The following is a 22,230-nucleotide window of genomic DNA, read 5'->3' as shown; positions in this document are numbered from 1 at the left end:
AATAGATATTTATATTGTACGTTTATTCGACCCGTATAAACAACCACGCAGATGACCCGGCCCTGTTACGGTTGTACGGATAAAACAAATTTCCAGTTTTTACTGGTCGTTTTCTATAATGAGAGAGAAGGTTTAGCGATAGGCTAAGGAAAAGGACTAAAACTTTGACAACTTATTTAACTCATTTAGCTATAAAGGTTTGAAACAGCTTGAGTTTACCTTTGTAACCATAATGGACTATATATATATATATAGCAAGAGATGAGTCTTCGAGACGAGGATATTTCAAATATCTACTCAAAACGCAGTGTGTTGCCTGTACGCTACACCGTTTACGGGGGCACCGATCACATTACTCAATATGTCGCCTAAGGTGTACAAGTAGGTACACCTTTAATCCTGGGTGTAGTATGTCACAGAGTTACTTCATCGGATGTTTATCGTTTTGCCGCCTCGCAAGCGTATAGTACAGGACGATTCTCTCAAAGACTTCCTCCATTCATTTCGACAACGCGTTTATCGCGTACCTATACGTCCTCACATTTCAAACACACGACTTCCGTAAGAAATCGCCTGTGGTATCTATTTATCGATTGCGATATACGTGCGTCATAATATTTCAATTGTATTTCCGTTCTAATTATTATAAACGTAATAGTATTTTCACAGTATAACCCGAATCGACTATCGAGACGTTAGTTTTTTTTCATAACAGATACATATTTAAATTTCATGTATAGCAAATTGGGACACCGTCTTTATGAAATTATACGCGTTCTATCGTTTACTCGCAAATATTAAAATTAAATATTCCATTTCTTTCCGATGCGCTTTAACATATAAATGCTTAAAACCTACACATACATGCACTTTATAGCATATAAATGGCATACTAAAAGTTTAGGTCGAGAACCCTTTTTTTCTTGAAATTGTATATATTTATAATAAAAAAAGCGAATATTTATCTGACTTTCTGACCTTCGTGCCATCGGTAGCTACAAATGACACTAGAGTCTTCGATCTAATCCCTGCATTCAAATTTGGACCCCTATAAACGACGAGGATAATGTAAAACAACGAACCACGTATATTCTCTCTTTTTTTCACACAAACGCACACACACATACACGAGAATATTAAGCATACCCATATGAAATATTTGTCGTATCAGTATGAAAAAGCAATTCAAGTGAATATTTTTTTCGTTATAGCATAAAAAGTATTTTACTGGGTTAGATATTATTTAAGTGTGGTCATTGTGTATTCCTACGGACTAGCAAGCTTATAGAGCTATTATGCAATTAGATTCCACTAAAATACTGTATCCACCAAAACAAATTTTACAACTATTATACCTATATATTGATTTAAACATTTAGAGTTGATTTCTGGATTATAGCAAAATAATAAAAATGTATTCTGCTAACAAAAACAATCGTGTTGTAGTATATCGCACTTTGACGATAGTTTTTTCTTGCGCTTGGTGAAATCAAAATGTTATCCAACTAAAAATTGTTGAAAGATTATTTTGATTAAGAAATTGTGTAAGCAAATAATCGCGTTTAAATTCGATACCATAATATTGTTTCACACAGACCTTAAGACAATTCTTGTTTTGTTTTTCCAAAGAAAAATATTCAATATGTTATTTATTTTCTGATTAATATTTAATGAAATTAGATAAGTTGTAAGTATCGTTTAATCCAAAATAAGAGACTATAAAATAAATACGTATTTTAATAATAATTTTTTAAACGATACATTGATGTATTCTGCAGTAGGGCTTATTATTACGATGGTTGATAACTTTGAGAGGTATTTATTTAAAAAGACATATAGGCTAATAGACATTTTATTTGTTCAAGTTAATTGAAAAGTATTGGACAATTGAACAGTCAGTGTAAATGTATAATGAATTTTAAAGTAGTCGTATTTTTGTATCTCATTGTCTAAAATATATTTTCTGATTTTTATTTATTTAAATTACTCAATAGAACATGAAGTTTTGATGCATTTTCTAAATAATAAGAAATAGAATTCTTTTTGTGTATTGTCATTTTTATATGACACACGCCAATATAAGAAATCGTTTAGATAAAAATGCAATAACTTACATTTAGGTCCTATTCATGATATTTAATATAGCGATAATAGTGCGAAAACCATCATCATCTATCATCATAGATATTTTTGTATTGTTACGTTTTTTTTACTTTACTCTTATTGTGTTTGTTGAAAATCGACATTTTGCAGTTTGATTTTAGTTGAAAACTTTTGATCGGGTCCATTGATTAAAATAAATGTCACCCAACCTAAATTTGGTTTCGGTCTGTGCACAGTACATGTTGTATGGTCTTAAAAATTAATGACCGTATCCAGGTCGAGTAAAAGAGCTTTATATGTTTTGAATTTTGACCTAATAGGATGGTATTCCACACTGAGGACGTGACTATTATTCCTGTGTTAGTTTTATTATGGCTAGTCGCTGCCATTATACATCTGTTCTTGACATTCTCGTAAAAAATACAAACTGGCTTAGCAATGGACATATTTTGAATAAGTAAATAAGAACTTAAAATTATTTTAGAAAGCTTTTCAGCATTATGTGGGTCTATACATGCAACCTATTATAGATATAAACGCTAATTTATTAAAACTGTATCGATTCGTTTCACTGTGATGGATATACTAAATTTTAAACCAATTATAAATCATTGCATACTCAATAAAAATGTGAGCAAAAACAGTGTGTCCAGCATTTATTTTTAAGAATATTTTTTTCATAATTTACTTACAATACTATTAACTGGTATATGATATGTTAAGATATTTTTTTTAAATATAAAATATTCACATATATCATACAAAAAAAAATTGAATTTAAGTTTACCTCATCTAGTGAATAATAATATGATCTACGTAAAAACAATATATGTTATTTCGTACAATAATACTAAATATTCAAGTGTTAATAATTTATATGATTATTATTCAGAAATTGGTCAACAAAACTATAATCAATACTTGTTAAATATTGTATGTGCGAATAATCTCGAAAGCAAATCGAATAAGGCTTATACCTACCATCCGTCAACCAACAGCGTACCTCAAAGTTACACCACCAAAGTTTTTACTATTAATGTATGCGTAATAATGTTTCAAAGGTGACAAAAATTACTCGGAAATACCGTTCAGGTATCTTCAAATGTATATCAATATATGAGTACAATACCTACTCCCGTTTTCGATTAATTTTTACAAATTAACTAACGATATTTTCTGCGTGCATTAAAATGTGTGTGATTTTACTCCGTAAAGACACGCTCCGCACGGGTTCACGGGTTTAAATACAGTCGGTTTAACGACATACTTGTGAAATACAACACTGCTATTAGGTAAGGTCAATGAATCTCCAAACTTTTTATTCGAAGCCATAAAAAATATATTATGTCTTGTAATATAATAATATACTATAATGTATAAAAATATTTAAAGTTTTTAGTTTTATTGAAATTCGGTGCACATATTAGCAATAATATTTGTTAACGATTGTTATTATGCTGAATGAACTTGTTTAATACTAAAATGTACGTTATATTCCATAAAATCATCAATAATTTCGTTTTACAGAAACCATAAAAATACACAACGCCAATGGTTGGCTTTTGAATTATTCGCTGCAGTTTTTGTGTTTATCTAACCAGTAAAAACTCGTCCGAGGACAATGGTTCGGAAACTCTTTGGTTAGGTCGTGGGCCACTCACCTCGTCTGCAGTTGATCTCCTTGGACGGGATAGCCGGGTGTTTGAGATGCACTGTGAGATAGGACGATATCTTCAGATGGATCAGCGATATGGTGGTGAACGGCAACACGAACTGGGCGACCGCCAGGCCGACGGTGAACGTCTGTTGGGCCACGCGGTTTGGCCATTTCTCAACACACGCCTCGTACAGCCGAATGGGTCCGACGTGCACCTCCTCGACGTTCTGGTACAATAGCAGCGGCACCATGGCCGCGAACGACACTACCCAGATGAGTACCAACGTCTTGGCAACGCTGCACCGGAACACCGAACCCCGGGGATTCCGGACGATCGTGAAGTACCTGTCAGATAACAACATAGACGTTTAAAAAAAATTATAATAACACGCTCTAAACTTTACTGTACAATCCATTGCTACGCTAAAAAGACAACGAGCGATTTGACGTCTGTGAGCCAGTGGTACAACACTCTCGATTTATCGATTTGATACTGTTGGTGGTGGTGGTGGATGTGGAGGGGTGAGTGATGGTTATCGACTTAAATGTAGGTATACATAAATATAACGTACGCATAAGAAAGTCAATGGTAGAGAGCTGTTGTATATCATACGAAAGGCAACGGTAGGGGAGGGGTATTACAATCTCTAATCCAACATAAAGGCTAAGCCATTGCCTATGGTACCCAGAGATCGCATTGTCATACACAACAAAACCCAAACTAACCTGGCTGGACGACAATAGAAACGGAAAACTAAATTATAACCACACACAGCCATGCCAAAACGACACCAAGCGACTTGTCACTCATGGCGTTTGGAATCAATTTTATCGTTTTGGATTTTGTAGCCATTTTTTACTAACGGTCTAATACGAAGCTGTTTAGTTTTGTTTGGGATATTTTTGAATTTAAAATTGCTCTTAAGACTTCATTTTGTTTTTAAGAAATATTTTTCTATAAAATAAATTCTTATGTTAGAATTTTAAAATAGTGATGGCCGAAGAGAACACAAATTAAAGTTAAATCCGACAGCGATCATTGCAACATAGCGCCATCTCTTTGTTAGTTGGTGAATGTTGATGGATAGAAATTTTGAAATTTACAAAATTATAGTTAGAGCATCATCACAGGACTTACGGTTGCAATGTGATGTTTTCGTGACATTTTATAAACAGGTGCATTTATGCTTATACTGTTCTATTCTAGTGTTTGGTATTAGGTACTGGTGTCAAAATTCAAATTATTTTGGCACAATAATGCGCTGAAAAATTTTCAGAACTACTAGAGTTTGAGAAGTATCAAAAAAAAAAAAAACATATTTAACATATTTTAATGACACCATTTACGTGAGTGAAAAATGTGAAAAATCTGCTAATCTACACTGGCAAATAATAATATAATCGTTTACGGTAAAATGTTGACAAGTTGACATATCGTGACGGTGACATGATTTTACATACAATTATAATCAATTTAAATAAAGGTTAGTCACATCGTGTCATAATTAAAAGCTTTTTCCGTTTCCATCAGCTGCAAGTCTGTTCTTGGCCTAGAAGTGCGTTCAAAACATCATCGCCAGCCAGCTTTTACGTTTTGACCGTTATTAAATATTAGTTTTCCCTTTACCTATGATGAATCAGCGGTGGATTTTTATCTTTTTTGACTCAAGTACAAAAATATAGGTGTATACACTTCATTTCACGCCCGTTTACTGTTATATATTTTTTATTATCGATCGTAATTAAAAACAGCATTACACACTCTAGCAAATAACAATGTGCATAGTAGCGATAACTTCGATCAATACTGTTTGGGGATGGCAATATTTTAATCAAGTTGTTATGCTATGTAATCATTAATCGAGGGGAATATTTCACTTTTTTCTGTATATTATTAATCTATACTAGTACATCGAAAATATTCCGATTCTGTTTTAGATAATAATTGTTACGTACTGTAATGACGATTAGGGAGCTAAAGTTTTTTGTAATTTTGTAATTTTTATATTCTTATTTCCTTCTGTTTTTGTGTTTGTAAATTTTATCGTGAATCCTCAAATATTCAAATAACAAATTTATTATAAAATTTTAAATTTAAAAACATAAAATTATTCTGAAAATAATAAAAAGTACTTAAGCATTACATAATTATTAATTTGTTAAAATAAATAAATTATATAATTCTGATTGTTTAAAATTTTCATTTGAGAAATGAATATTGTATTAAAACAACTTATTAAATATTATACCTACCATTAATACATCCGTATTTATTAGTTTCCAGAATTCACTATCAACAGTCTTAGTATGGACTTTAATTAGTGAAAACATAATACTTTTCATTTTTGTTGAATCTATCATTGATTTTTATTACAATTCTACACAATTATTAATATTAATATTAAAATATAATTATTATTAATATAAACTGATTACCTAACTATTTTTTAGACTATAATAATATAAAGACCAAAACTATCATATGTATTATTATTATTATGATTATTATTAATATAAAACATATGTATGTAAATTATGACTACACATTAGTTTTCATTAATATTGTTTGAAACTAAAAATACCATGCCCATGGCTTCTATAATAACAAAAATATTTATAATATTTTTACATTGTTTTATATTTTATTTAAAAAGTTTTATTGATCGTAAAATAAAATATTTCTTGTTCGATATAAAAATATATTACAACATCATATAATAGATAGTTTAAAAAGTATAGAGAATAAATCAATAATTATAAATTGTATTTTTATAGATGTAAATGTATATGAAGAAAATATTTAAGGTATCTATGCTCTCTTTTTCCAAGTACAAGTGATTTTTCATATGATATACACAAATACACACGTACACATATTATATATTTATTATTCTGGTTACGAAAATAAACATTCGATGTTTTGTTTTATTACTGTTTCTTGATTAAAACTGAATTTAAAGTACATATTTTATCGTTCATTATATGTCTAAATATTCATATACACTATGCAGTAAATACTTTAGAGATTTTCAATTCTGCTTATAACCAAAGTTGATGATGCACCAGCCTTTAGACAAAAGAAAACTAACTAGAATGTTTCATTATAGTTTAAGTAAAATATTTTTTTAGAGTATTTACATCATTGCAGTTGTTCTTATTTTACACCGTTATGCTTCCTTTAAGCTGTCTTTTAGTTTGCTTAATAATTTCTTACCGTAACATTTTTTCAACCTTTTACATAATGAGTTGAGAATTTACCCAACAAAACATCATTGTAATGTATTTCGAGCTCTACGTTATACTAAAATACAGTATAGACTAGCCTTCTGATTTCTAAAATTAGATCAACATATTCGAATGTCTTACGAACTAGCATAAAAATAATTTTTCTTGAAATAAATAATTAGGATCTAACAATCAATTCAATAATTATTTATTCGAATAACGTTTAACAATACTCTTACCTACACATATGTTTTTGAAAAAAAAAGTAAATACATGGGACATTTAAGGTATTATTTATTGTTTTTTGTTTTGTCTATAAATGTTTGCGTCAATCTGATTAAGTTACCTATTGACAATTAACTCAAATATAAACCATAGATTAAATAAAAACAGCTATAAATAATAATATGTTAACCTTAACAACATGTTTATTATAGTTTATTTTGTGTTTGCCGTTTTGCATATCTGATAACAAACATAAGTAATTGGTTTTTTAATTGAAAATACATATTGCGAAATTCATTATCAGACACAAGAACCACATCAAAGTGTAAAGCAAATAGAATTTCTTGGTTATATTCCTTTGTTCCACACACACACACATATGTATATTGTATAACCCTGCCAATTGTTTATTTGATACTCACAATCATATAACTACTATAAATAGATTTGTTATTAACATATTAACAGAGTTAAATGTACAGTTAGGATGCACTAATTAATGATAGTCTATAATAACTTGTACGGGAGGTAATGTACAAAGCCGTTCATAAGCAGTTGTGCAATTTAGATTAATATATGTGTATTAAATTCTTGAACGATATATTATTATATTTGTGATCTTAAAATGTAATTCATTATTATTATTATATATACATATATTTGTAAACAAACCAATATTATAAGTGATAACAAAATATTATTATAATTGTATACATTACGATGTTTAAAATAAATAAATTTAACACATTTTAGAATGTTACGTTTAATATAAAATATTACACATTTTTTGTGATTAGTTAATAATTCTATTAAATACATAGATTCTATGGATTTAAATTATATTATTTAGAATATTTTGTGTTGCACCATAGTTAACAGTTCCACTCAAAATAGAGTTCTAGATAAATACGAAACGGACGTACTCTTAAAGTTCATTATTCATTTTAAAATCTAAGATTATTATATGAAAGCCTACGGTATTTAATATGTCCCATACATATATATTCAAAAGTATAATATACGAATCCCTTTTTTTATATTATAATATAAACAATGTCACGCGTAATACATATAAATGTTTTAATATTTTCCTCATAAACTGAAATGATATAATACGGATAAGTCATTAGACGTAAGTCTATTAAAGATTTGTTTCTTCTGTACCCATCAGTTATGTATTAGGTTCTGAGTTCTGACTGTATAACGGCTTACTTTCTGAATAATAAAACTATAATATTGGTCTCGGAAAATTCTTATAAACCCGCACATTTATTATGAAAATAAAAAGTATGTGGTCTGCGTAAAAACACAGAAACTTTGATTCTTGTCTAACATATGTAAGTATATATAAACAACTTTTACATTAAAAAATAAAATATATATCTCTATATAGCTTGATTAAAAGAATATCAAAAAATATATCTATTCAAGTTATAAAAATAATCTCATTGGCTGTAAACAATAAATATGTACAATTAAAATGTTTTATAACTAAAAATAATAAAAACTATACAAGAATAATTGTATATACATTATATATAATTACGATATAAATAATTGTATATCAAGTATTTATACTAGAATACTCGTATATCTTTAAAAGTAAAATAATTTTTTTCAGTACAAATTATACAGACATAAATATATACCATACGTATTACATATGTATTTATAAATACATTATACCTTTGCATGTATACCTTGTTTCCATTTGTGTAACGTGTAATTTGTAAAATATCGAGGTGACTGATGACTATTTAATTGGTTTAATTGAATTCAGTAATTATGCTTAACGACCAAATTTCCAGTAATCACCATAATATTTGTAATCTGTTATGAAAACAAATATTGTCTGTATTTATTTTTTTTTTCTTAAATGATAAGATTGATTAGAATGCTCTAGAGCAGGGGCGGTGAATCTACGGCACGCGTGCCAAAGGTGACACGTTGATCAAATTTCAATGGCACACATGAAAAAATTTAAATTATTAAAATTATGCTATCTATACAATTTTGATTATAACTGTTTTGAAACAAATTATATACATTAAAAAAAAAAAAATACTAAAAAAAAAAGGTGTGTTAACTTAATAAAATAATATATAATAAATCAATAGCTTTATTTTTATCATTAGAAAGTTGAATTTCTTTTGGGCACGTGAAAAATCTTTAAAACCTTGATTGGGAAAATTTAGCACTTGACACCAAAAAGGTTCGCCACCCCTGCTCTAGAGTGTCTCTTCAGAGATCGTTTTAAGCGAGTTTTACTATATAACAAATTTTGTAACATATAATATGAAACATTTCATGAATTAGGTATTTAATACTATATTCACATACACATATTATACAAGCATATATTTGAACTTGATAATAATAGTAATAAATTGATTTAAACAGATAAAAATAAATTGAAATAAATACCCAAATTAGTTATGAATTACTCTAAAAACCTATGCCTAACATTCTAATGCACAATTTAAAATTCTCAATAATTAATTAAATTAACAATAGTAATTAACTACGATACCTAAAATATTAATTGCATTAGTTATTTTTAAAAAATCTTTTATTTTTAAAGTGCTTTCATGTTAGCCGAAAATAAGAATAAGACACAGCGAACAGGTTATCAATGTGTTTAATGAAATGTTAAAATTTAAAACGAAAATCTGCACACATAAAACTCAACAAATTCTTACCGTAAAACTTGATTAAGTTTGTTTTTTTAAATTAAATATTAATATGACTGTATAGTCCAAAGTAGTATTTTCATAACTAAAATATAACAGATTAAAAGTATTATTAAACAAATATATCAATAAATAAAAAAATCGTATTTCAAAATATTGGGTTAGAAAAAGTTACTGTCAATAAAAAACACGTAAAAACTTCTGTAAGAAAATATTATAAAAACAATTTTAATTTATGTGTACAATATGCCGTAATTCCCATATCATTCGTAAAAATAGTAATTATTTTTCAAAACACTATTTAATTAATTTTTTATGTTTTAACCAGTATCATCATGATATACTTTCATATTATGAATGTTTTGATCACATATTTTTTAACAATAAATATGTCCCTTAAAATATTATGTGCATAGTTTAATTTCATTAATCATTGATAATAATAATAATAACACACTATGATTTTATATTATTGATAAGACAATATACTACATCAATACATTGGATTACCAGTATATAATTGAATGAATGAATCGATGGTTTATATATTACAATTAAAAATAAAATAATCAAATCACTTAAATTTTTATTTTTGTTATACGAGTTAACAAAATAATTATGATAATAGACAAATTATATGAATGCAATGCACACATAAAAGTAGCAAAATTGCATATCTAATGCGCCGTTTTAAAATATAAAAATATAAAAAATTGTTAAGTGCGTATTTTAATTTGTCACTTTGTTTTACAAAAAAAATCAGTTTGATAATACATAAAAAAAAACGTAACGATAGAGAACACCATAATCATAAGTTAAAAAAATTCTTTGATACATGAACGTAATTTGAAACAAACCATCTTTACTAAATTAATTTGTTTTAAAAAATTGTTTCAATTCTTAGTTTATATGACGTTTAATATCCAATAACATTTATGTAATATATAAATCGAACTTTTTATTTATTTATAAAACAATTAATTAAAATTGATCAACATTATGTATTTATATGTTTAATACAATCATTTTTATTAATTTTATATGGTCTCGAAATTCCATATTTCATCAACACATTCCTTTACACTAAAATATTACATTAATCTATAAAGAATTCATATCTACTTCCATTTCTAGAATGTTTTCCTCCTTTAAACTCAACATAAATTTATTTGTTGTTAACATTTTTTTTCTTTATCCATTGATTTAAAACAATGAAAATTTAGTACAATTCCGAAATATAGAATTAAATAAAATCATAATTATTGAAAAGTATGAACATTAGATTGTATATATAAAAAAGTAATCACCTAGAATGGCTAGAATACATAATAAATAATTAAAAATTACATTTTGAGCCTAGTCGGGTTATGTATATGTACAAATTTTATACTTTATATATATTGCGTTTCTTAAATACCAAATTAAAACTCATAAAGATAAAAACATTGGTTACTTACTTTTTTAATTAATATTTAATTAATTTGATTGAATATAGTTCTAAATATATGATAGGACTAACTTTAAGATTAAAATATGAAACACCATAAATATTGTAAAAATATAAATCTTATACAAATTATAAATCTAAAAGTAATACAAGGATTTAAAAAAAAATGTATTACTTTAGAAAATTATAAAGACACACAAAAATAGAAAAAGCGGGAACAAAGCCAAAAACGTATTTAAGTATTTTGTGCCCAAGGTAAGGAAAAATCACCTTTTTCTACCTCATCACAATTTTTTTCAGTTATATATTTGTAAAAAATATATATATTATGTTGAAATATATGCATTTTTTACATTATTCGAAAACTAAAAACATTTAAGGTATACAGAAAAATACAATAGAAACACAATAGTTTATGATGTATATGTATATAATATACTCGTTTACATATATATATATTATATATATTATATAATAATAATTAAATTTGAACGAAGGAAATTTAAATCAAATTAAAAATGTTTACGCCAAGCTTTTTCATTGAAAAATGTATCAATGATATTATCATAATTTAATTCCTTTGTTAAATCTGACTGTATGGTTAAAAAAGCTAAAGAATTTATTCCTTCATAAGTAGCCTTTGATACCAAATAAGACTTAATCCTTTTTAAGAGCGAAAAAACCTTCTTTACTGTAAAGTTGTACATAGGATAAGAAAAAAAAATTCCCAGAGCACTATGAAAATGTAGAAAATGTGATCAACTTCAAATAGTTGGGAAAAAAGTGCCAAGCATAACAACAATAAGACAATAGGAAAAATATTAAATCTAATTATACTTATCACTTAATTTATGGGGAAAAAAAAATGTTTATTTTTAGTCCTTAATTTTTAAACTATAAATAACAAGAACATAGAATTAATATTTTTAAAAATTTAAAATTTAATTAGTATTTAAGTTTAAAATATATAAATGTAATTCAAGATACTCGTAAACACTGTACTTAAGCCCTCATTGGCCTTTAAATAAATAAAAAAATATTAATTTAACGTGAAATACTGAAATACGATCAGTGTTATGTATTTTTAATAATATTATTTGACTATTTAAATTAAATATTCAACAATTTTAGAAATATCTTTCAATTTCATTTTTACTTATAGCTATACAAGAAATAAGCAAACAGTTGATATTTTATTTCCATAAATTTTGAAATTTGTATACAACAGTTTTTTTTCTTAAGAAAATCACTTAAAAGAATTTTATTTTAAATATATACTGCTTTAAGTAAAAATTCCAAGACCCTAAAATATCATAACGTATGTTGTACATTTTATTTTTATACATTTAACAACAATTAATAATACATTTTATTCAGATCAATATTAAATAAAGAAATAAATATACATTTTATATCCATGACGTATCAAGTATAATACATATTACATAATATTTTATAACGACAAAATTATAAATTGTATATATACTAATTACTTGGTTCATTTTTTTCAAATAGACCGATACTCGAGTTGTATGAACAATTATATAAACTAAACCTACATCGTTCAAATTAAATAATTTATTTTAAACACTTATCTATATAATGGCTATACCAATGATTTTAAATTATTTTTATTAAACAATTTTAAAACAAATATATTAAGTTGAATTGAAAAACATTGATACAAATTCTGTGTATTTACAATTCGTATTTAACAAAATATGATTAGTTGTTAATCAGTCCACAATATGATATATGTAATTATGAATTTTAAGTTATGCACAGTTGTTTACTTTAATAAGACTTGTCGTTGACCATTAAATCATAATTAATTTTTAATTTATTAATGAAAAAAAAATTTAATTTATTGCTCTTAATATAGTGATTATTTTATTATATTATAAATAATCTAATAGGTTCCATTTTACCTATTATTATTAAACCAAGACGAAACAAATTCATCATAATTTATTTCTTTTAAGTATTAACAATAATTAAGTCAAATATTATAAATGCTATAAATATTTGCTATTCGCATTTCAATTGCAAAGTTAAATAAAACGTTTAAACTTATCCTAATGCACTATTATAGCAATTATTATTCACTGCGGTATTATATCTATACAAGTACGTTTTAATAAAAAAAAAGAACCACATTTTTCTAATGAATTTTAAAAATGATTTTTAACTTCTCGGAATATTACGACCTAAGTCAATAAATTATAATCACTTACGTAACCTAGTTTATTGTTCATCTAAAGTTTTGGATCTCAAAAAATACGCATGAAAGCGGACACCCCCTAGCGTCGGTTTTTATATATATCGTACTCGGATATCACATGTCAGATTAAACATGTCAAATAGACATAAAACAATATACATATAGATAATATTATATTATACACAAGTATTTTGGTGCCTACCAATTTTTAATAAATTACACTATGAACATATATTTTATAAAATATTCACACTGCGTGATGTATTGAATATTGATTTTAACGTATTCTACTTTATAATAAAAACTAATATGTTGATATTATATTATATTTTAATATAAATATATCGTGAATCACGAAAAATTGAATTAGTTAGAATGAAAAAACAATTATTTTAAATAACATTAATATTCTTATTTTTTTTTAAGAATATTCTTTTAGATGTGATTCATAATTTAATTATTTATGAATCAGTTATAAAATCAAATATTATCATAGATTTAGACATCAAAAAGTAAAATTTCTATTTGATGAACTTGTGATATTTAAATTATATTATTATGACTAATTAAAATAAATTATATAACCAAATTAAAATGTTTTATATGTTTACATTTATGTTTATTTATCAAAATAGTATTGTTATTATTTAAAAACATGTATATTGAAATAAATTCGGATGTCTTGGGATGGTTGTCGAGCCATTACAATAACCTTCACAGTTATTTATAAATACATTTAAAGTATTACCTACTAATATAACTAATGTAATAATACACATAATTTTTTTCCTTTTGCATTTAATATCACGTTAAAATAGTTTCTTAGATAACTTCAGTATTTTGTATAAAGTTGTTATTGTTGCATATTTGTATTGTTTTAACTGGAAGAGAAAATATTAATTACATTTATACGACATCGTCTTAAAGTCGCAATGACGAAACAATTTCAGCTGAACCAAAAAGTATTTTCAAATAGGATAAACATCTTGAAGCTTGACTGACTATGCAGAATGTGACCAAATTCTCGTCGAAACCAGACATAAGTTTGTTTTTTGAGATATTTGTTATTTTCATCACCCGGATAAACATTGTAGGCGGGGAAGGGACTTTGAATATAAAACTCTGGTGTACAAATAACGTGACGGTTGTAGTTCTAAAAATATTTTATTTTTGAAACAATCAAATTGCGAGTTTTTACTTTTTAGTGGTAACTCACGTTTCATATACGGAAAGAACGAAAACGTAAGTACAAAGCCTGTCAGTTTTTAGTTACGAACAATACTACGAAGTTCTTCGTTGCGCATATATTTAGTAGTATTTAAACGTAATGGTATTTCGAGTACCGCAACCTTTTGTTTTATTTTTATGATTATTTATTTGTACATTTTTAAGCCAATCTAGTGTCTAGATCATACAGTTGGCAAAACATTAAAAAAATACTTATAATGTTCACATGACATGCGTACGTGTAAAAATAAGACATCATATCTTTTAACTGAATTTGGAATACCTGGAAAAAATACTTTTGGAAGATTATATTTTTCATTTTAAAAGTGCCATTGTTAGACACTATCAAACAAATATAATATTGTCCGTGGAGATTAATGATATATGATTGCATACCAAAATTATTAATATTCGTAGAAAACCCGGTGTCGTGTGAAGCTCCCGTAAACGATTACAGTGTTACATATCATTAATAACTATCGAATTTCGATCAATTTCAATCAAACATTATCTAGGAAGGTAAGATTGCGAATGTGAATTTATTATTTTACTATTAATTATATTTTATTACACTGTAATCGATTACGGGAGTTTCTCACGACAACGGGTTTTTCACGATTATTAATAATCTTGATATGCAATTCTACTTTTTGTATATGTAAAAAATTATGACAAATGTTATTTACCTTGAAAGATAGTTTTAATATTAAACAAGTTTTTTTAATACACGACTTTTTTCGGTCAAATAAATAAATGATTATAACAATTGAACATTAATAGAAATGTTTTAAAATTAAATTATCCATATAATATACGATATTGTGAATTCCCATTTTACCCCATCGATAGTGATCCACCGACAGCGAACGTGTCGTGGAGCAGTAAATTAAACTTAACAGACACTTCAATCATCGAATGTTGTTGTCGGCCGGATGATCACATACACCGTGGATGGAACGTGTATAGATGTCCTTCTCCAAAGTGATGGAACCAATGCTTTGGTGGTGTCATTTTGCCATCCGTCCGCCCGATCAAGTACATAATTTGTCCCAGATTATATATATATTTGTTATATATAGAATAGGGTGGTATAGAGTAGAATAAAGAGAAAAAGATAGGGGATGAGATAGAAAGAGATGTAGATATCGAAAAGGAGAGAAAGAGAGAGAAGAGGGTGGTTTTGATATGTGGTGAGAGAGAAAATGAGGAGAAACAGGAGAGTGGACAATAGAACAAGGGGAAGGGATTGTAACTGAGGTGAGCAATGGTTTTGTGGGGGTACACCGTTAGGAAATTCTAGCGAACAAACATGCGTGCGTGTTTCCCAGAGGATAATCGTATATTCACAATTTCACACTAATATTCTGCAAAATAGTTTGTACGACAATATCTTACACGTGTTTACTGAAGCACTAAGTTATATATCTTCAAATATATACGTATTTTACGTCTGTATAAACGCATAAAACGAAACGCATGATATTATGGTCCTATTTTTAATACTATTATTTTATATTTTTACGAACATTTTTTTTTGTTGATCAATTTCAAAATCAGTGTATAGTGATGAGTATAATTAACGAAATATATGATGATGTAAGACTAAGTTAGAAATCTGTAAAGTTTTAAGGCCTTGATAATAAACATGTGGATCTATGGATAAGTTATTAATTCATTATTCATTCTTAAAATGTGGTATATATGTGGTATACATATGGTGTATTTATATTTCCAACAAATTTGAATGCTATACTATAAAATTGATTCTTATAGAATTAACATTTTTAAACGGAACAACTAATCACTGTCTTTAAATTATATTATGCAATCAATTTTACAATGCAATGTACAATTGTATACAATTTTATTTCAATTTTTATAATGCAATCACAATGCTCATGTTCAAAATTGATTATTTGATAGTATTATATTATAAACTTTTAAATATATTAACAAATAAATTACGTATAGAAAACTGAAATTCTATGATGACATAAGATACTGATAATTATTTTTTGAATTAATCACTTAATATTTTATACTTAAATATATAGGGTATATTAGGTTAAATCAAAATGCAAATAATTTTTTAAATAGCTCAAAGAATATTTCTTTGGAAATAATATATTTAAAATAAAAAAACAATCCTTTTAGTTTTTAATCTTTGTAAATATTAGATATTATGTTTATTTTTTTTATTTTTATTAAAACTCTGTTTATTTTATTTCAATTTATATTTATTTATACAATGTGTTTAAAAATATGTTTTACATCACGTACAAATTTCATCATACCATTTTCACAATAGTATCGACGGTTCATTCATCAATTTTTTTTTTTGTCTGTCATTACAGTTTAAAAGCAATAACCACTTCAAATTACAAAAGCTTTTGCTATTATAAATTGCAAAGAAACACAATTGTTTGGCATAAAAATATTTTGTAAAAAGCAGACATTGAATAAATGGTTAAAAAAATGAAGAAAAAAAGAATAGTGACTATAATGCAGTTTATGGTCTGAAAAATGTAATAATTTACGTATACTTGTATTAAAAATGTAGTATTTAAATCTAATATGATTAAAATCAACAATAAATATTTAAGTATTTTATAATACAATTATTACGCTTTAATAATTATCTTAATATGTCTCGACCGAATTATTAGTTTTTTTTTCGATTTAAAATCTACTTATTATTTATTAAGGTAATTTTTCTAAAAATATCTTAATTACATTTAGCTTGTAAAAAAATACAAAACCCAAGTTAATAACAAAAAATAAATTAAAAAGACTAGTCTCTTGTTTATATTTATGGGTTGTTACAACAAAATTTAAAAATTATCTGGCATCACTATATTTTAATATCAAACTAATATTAAAATATAATCTTCGGTGATTTTTTGTCACATAAAACTTGATTTTCGGGTGAAGAGTTCTTCGTTCCACATCAGCTAGAGCTATTTGTGTGCACTTTATATAAAAATAATTGTATATAGCCGTCTATATACGATCGAGCTCAGTAAACTAGCACTGGATGTGGGTTTTTTTTATTATTAAATTATTCGATATTATCAGATATGTAAGAAAAACAATATAGAAAAGAATCCGAAAATGCCTGTTCAGTTATTATCCGTCTGTCAAAAAAGATCTGAACAGTTGCTACTGATTTAAATTTGTATTTTATTCACCGAGTATATATAGCTAGAATAGTTTGTATCTAATCGTAGTGCGATTTTATTAATATATTTTTGGCCGTAAAGAAATAGATCATTCGGATTTGATTATTATTTACACATATTATCGAGAATATCTAAATACGTAATAAGATTTAAGTATTTAAAACCAGACTCACTTAAAAGCAGGGGAGTAAAAGCAGTTCTTGAATCTATGAGTAGGATAAGTTATATGTCAACATCAGTCATTTTATGTTTTCTTTTGGTTATGAAAGTTATTTACGGGTGTTAATTCTAGTTACTACAAAATATACAAATTTCGAAGACAAGCCATCTAAACGTCAAATATTATAAGTATGAACAAAGAACTTTAGTAATTACATTATATATTAAAATTAATTATAAAAATATATTGTTCACTTTTTAGCTTGAAAATATAAGTCTGTACATTTTAAAGGTCAAATGAAAAATCAGATGATAAAAATAAATCAAATTATCTGATATATCCCATTTATATTAATGACATTTAAATCATGAAAGAAGTAAATTTTTCACCTATCCACTATTATTTGATACATAATATATTAAAAATTAATATTATTAAATAATAATAAATGGAAATAAATAAATATATCTACTATATCCTTTATACGGTTATATGTTTTGACACGGTCCGTAGCAATCGCAAGTACTAAGTACAAACATTTCTACAGACCACCGTTGCTCTTTCTACTTTGGTATATAAACAGCGCGACTCGTTCGATTCTCTCACCTTTCCCATTCACAGGAGAGGTTGAATGAAGGACCGAACCTACTATATGCGTAAGTACAACTGTCGACAAACGTCATGAATAGCGTTGATGACGTCCTACGACTAACCAAAGCTATGACGACTACCAACTACCACCGGCCATTATGAGTGACAGAGTATAATTATAATATTAGTTTTTTGATTGAAAAAAAATCGAACATATAATTTTACATTTATATTGTATATTCTCTTCACTTCTCACACAACACCAATTTTGACGAATAACGACAAACAACGGTTGATTTAATCACAACCACGTCAGTTTTTTTGTAAAAACTTCTTTAAATATATTATATTAATTGACAATTTAAAAAAAATAGTTCTTGTTATCTATGAAGTATAAAAATATTTCGTTTTTGCTTTCATTTTTACTAATTCTTTAATAATATCATATTATGTGGATTGTACAGATTATAGTATTTTCCAACTCTTTATAAATGTAGTTTTTAACGATAGTTTTAAATAAAAACATATAAAATTAAAATATAAAAATTATAAGCTAATTTAGTTATTACTTCTATATTTTCAACCTTATATTTTTATTTAAAATACTAATACGCAGAATATTTCCATAAATAATAAAATACACATATAATATGAATAAAATATAATCTATATTCTAATGCACTCTAGTTTAACATATTTTCAATGAAGTTATTTAAATATTTCTACTGACAAACACTATTCAAATTAAATAAAAAATTTATTCAAAATATGACGGTAAAAAATAACTACGTATCATTTTAGTTAATATAGGAATTAAAAAATCGAATTACGATATCGTACACCGAAACCTAACCAATCGAATCTTCTTTTTATCATTTTATGAAAATGTACTTTGCAATAATAATATTATATTTTACTTCATCAATGATAATAAATGTCAAACTCATACCAATGTCATATAAACAATCACCGTATTGACCGTAATAATATTGTATAGATAAAATGGTATAGGTAACTGAATGCGCCAAATACTAAACCGAAAAAAATTGGAAAAATGTATTCCAATATGTGACACTAAAAAATAAAAAATTCCTGTGATTGATTGATTTTGGTTTTATTTTTTATTTTGTAATACCCTTTATTTCCATGTAAATTCTAATTTATAAACAATAACTTTGACGTACGACAATCTCGTGCATTTAGACCAAGTATTATTGTATGGCTATGACGACGATTAAATATGACGATGAACGTAGTAATACCTTTCTTGATTAAATTTTACCCAACTATAACAGCTACTAGGTAGTATAATTATTATACTAGATTAAAACCAACTAAGATAAAAATCATGTAACTACTTTCGAAATCATTAGTGAAATGAAGTCAGATTACGCTGTCTTAGAACGATTTTCTACCACAGAGGCCATGCAATTAGTAAATTATAAGCAATGCATTTGTACTGAGATTTGGTTGACTGATGGTTAAGTCGGCGAAGAACAAAAGACTCAAGCAACTTCGCTTATTAATAAGTTTACTATGTAGTATGCCTATGTATAAATCATAGTGCATGTGGTTTAATAGCTATACATTCGTCGAACATTCATCGCAAACCAGACCATTTATAATAAACTAGTAGACTTCTATCGATTAAATGCAAAATAAAATATACTTTCACATATATCTTTAATATAATAATTATTAATATATTATGCATGCGGTTGAAGAAGTGCGCGAAGATGATAAAATAGAATGACATCACATGTTATATGAGTTGGGCTAAGCGAATATTTTTTTCCGATGGCATCGCCCCACAATAGGGTGTACCATTTGCACAATATTTAACGGGAGACCTTAGCGTCCGAGGTCACATCGCCCGAAAGGTCAACACAGCAATCGATAGATCCATTTAATAGCTCATTACCAAAATGAACAACTGATATACCAATAAATTGCGCGACTTATACTTATAACAGCGATAGTCTAACGGGGTTCTCTATATACCATGAAATCATATAGGAAGATATATGTAGTTTAAGATCGATCATAATATATTGCAATCGAGTCGCGTTAATTCGAACCTCAGTAACCCGAAAAACTTGACAACTCGAATTCTTTTTTTTTATTAATCTAATTAAATTTAGAAATATAAATTATTTATAGACCTATACATATTTTCGGGTTATCGACGTTCGAGTTATCGCGATTCAACTGTAATAATTATGTTATAACATAATGGTCAGGAGGTGTACCTGTCTAGAGCGATGGCGGTTATGGTACACGCGGACACGGTTATGTTGGCGCCCTGGGCGGCCGGCACAGTCTTGCACATGATCAGGCCCCATGTCCAGCGGCGGGACATGAGCGCCCACAGCGTGAACGGCATGCACACCACGCACATGATGATGTCGGCGAACGCCAAGTTGACGATGTACAGGTTGCGCGGAGACGGTCCCTGGCTGGGCACGTTCTTCTTGCCGCACTGCCGGAACACGACGAAGCACACCAGACCGTTGGACACGAGCCCGATGACGAACAGCACGCCGTACGCGACCACGATGGCCACCTCCAGGTACAGCACCAGCACCTTGTCCACGTTCAGCTGGTTGTCGAGTATCACGTCCAGCGCCCGCTTGACGGTGAAGTTGAACGGGCCGTCGCCGCCACCGCCGCCCCCGTCGAACGTGCCGTTCGGGCCGTACAGACCCGACGAGGGATGGTCGCCGATCCCGCCGAGGTCTTTGTCGGGTTTGCCGCCGCCTTTCACCGACGTCTCGAGCAGCGTGGTTACCATGGTCATGAACCAGTCGTGCTTGTGAAGTTTGGGTGGGTTGAACATAACGGTGCCGGCCGGCCAATCACTCTGACTCCGAGCGAGTCGGTACCGCGTCCGGCGTCCGTTCGGTTTTGATTTTCGCGTTTTACCGCCCGTCCGAAGTGGTCGTCGTCCTCGTTGAGCCGTGTCCGACCGCGAGCCTGGCAAACGGTCCTCTACGGGTCATATCGTCGTCGTCGTCGTTGGCTGTCGTCACACCGCCTGTGACACAAAAAAAAAAAAAATAATAAAACCGTTAACGTGAAAACCGTAAAGTCGTTTCGATATTATGAGAAAAAGCTCTATACTGTTATCGTACGCGTTATATGTTTTTGCTTATTGTAATTATTTAGTACCTATTCAATGTATTCATATCGCGACTAGTTTAATTATCCGGCCACATGCAGTTTTGAGAGGGAAGAAATTCTACCCCCAATTAATACACATATTAATTCGACTAATAGTTTAATATTTATGAGTTAAATACAAATTAATGATTTAAATAGTTTTTTTTTTTTAATTATTCCGCATGCGTCGAGTTGGTAATTTTTAATTTATTCGAAAATACATGGTATGTTTCTAGAACGATGTTTCGTTCTAAACTTCGTTTTTCCTGTAAATAATTTTCATGGAAATTTGTTGTTTTACATTTTTAATTTTTACTTACCATATTTCTACTAATCATTATAATAT

The 22,230-nt window shown here is 27.8% G+C and overlaps 1 protein-coding gene across 2 annotated transcripts in view; it reads right to left on the bottom strand.

Moving 5' to 3' along the window:
* The window catches only part of LOC113551682 (neuropeptide Y receptor type 2-like), a 69,241-nt gene that overhangs the window by 16,084 nt on the left and 30,927 nt on the right, over positions 1-22,230 (bottom strand). Inside the window, exons 2-3 of one of the 2 annotated variants that reach the window (XM_026954074.1) lie at positions 20,975-21,759; positions 3,765-4,105 (exon numbers count right to left, since the gene is read on the bottom strand). In XM_026954074.1, coding sequence (XP_026809875.1) covers positions 3,765-4,105; positions 20,975-21,561 — 928 coding nt within the window. In that variant the 5' untranslated portion in view covers positions 21,562-21,759. Of the gene's footprint in view, positions 1-3,764; positions 4,106-20,974; positions 21,760-22,230 lie in introns of those variants that run through there. The other variant, XM_026954075.1, reaches the window with a different exon arrangement.

Source organism: Rhopalosiphum maidis, chromosome 2 (assembly GCF_003676215.2).
Source record: "Rhopalosiphum maidis isolate BTI-1 chromosome 2, ASM367621v3, whole genome shotgun sequence".
NCBI lineage: Eukaryota > Metazoa > Arthropoda > Insecta > Hemiptera > Aphididae > Rhopalosiphum > Rhopalosiphum maidis.
Note: the sequence above shows the minus strand (reverse complement) of the source record. Positions and strands in the feature narration are given on the sequence as shown.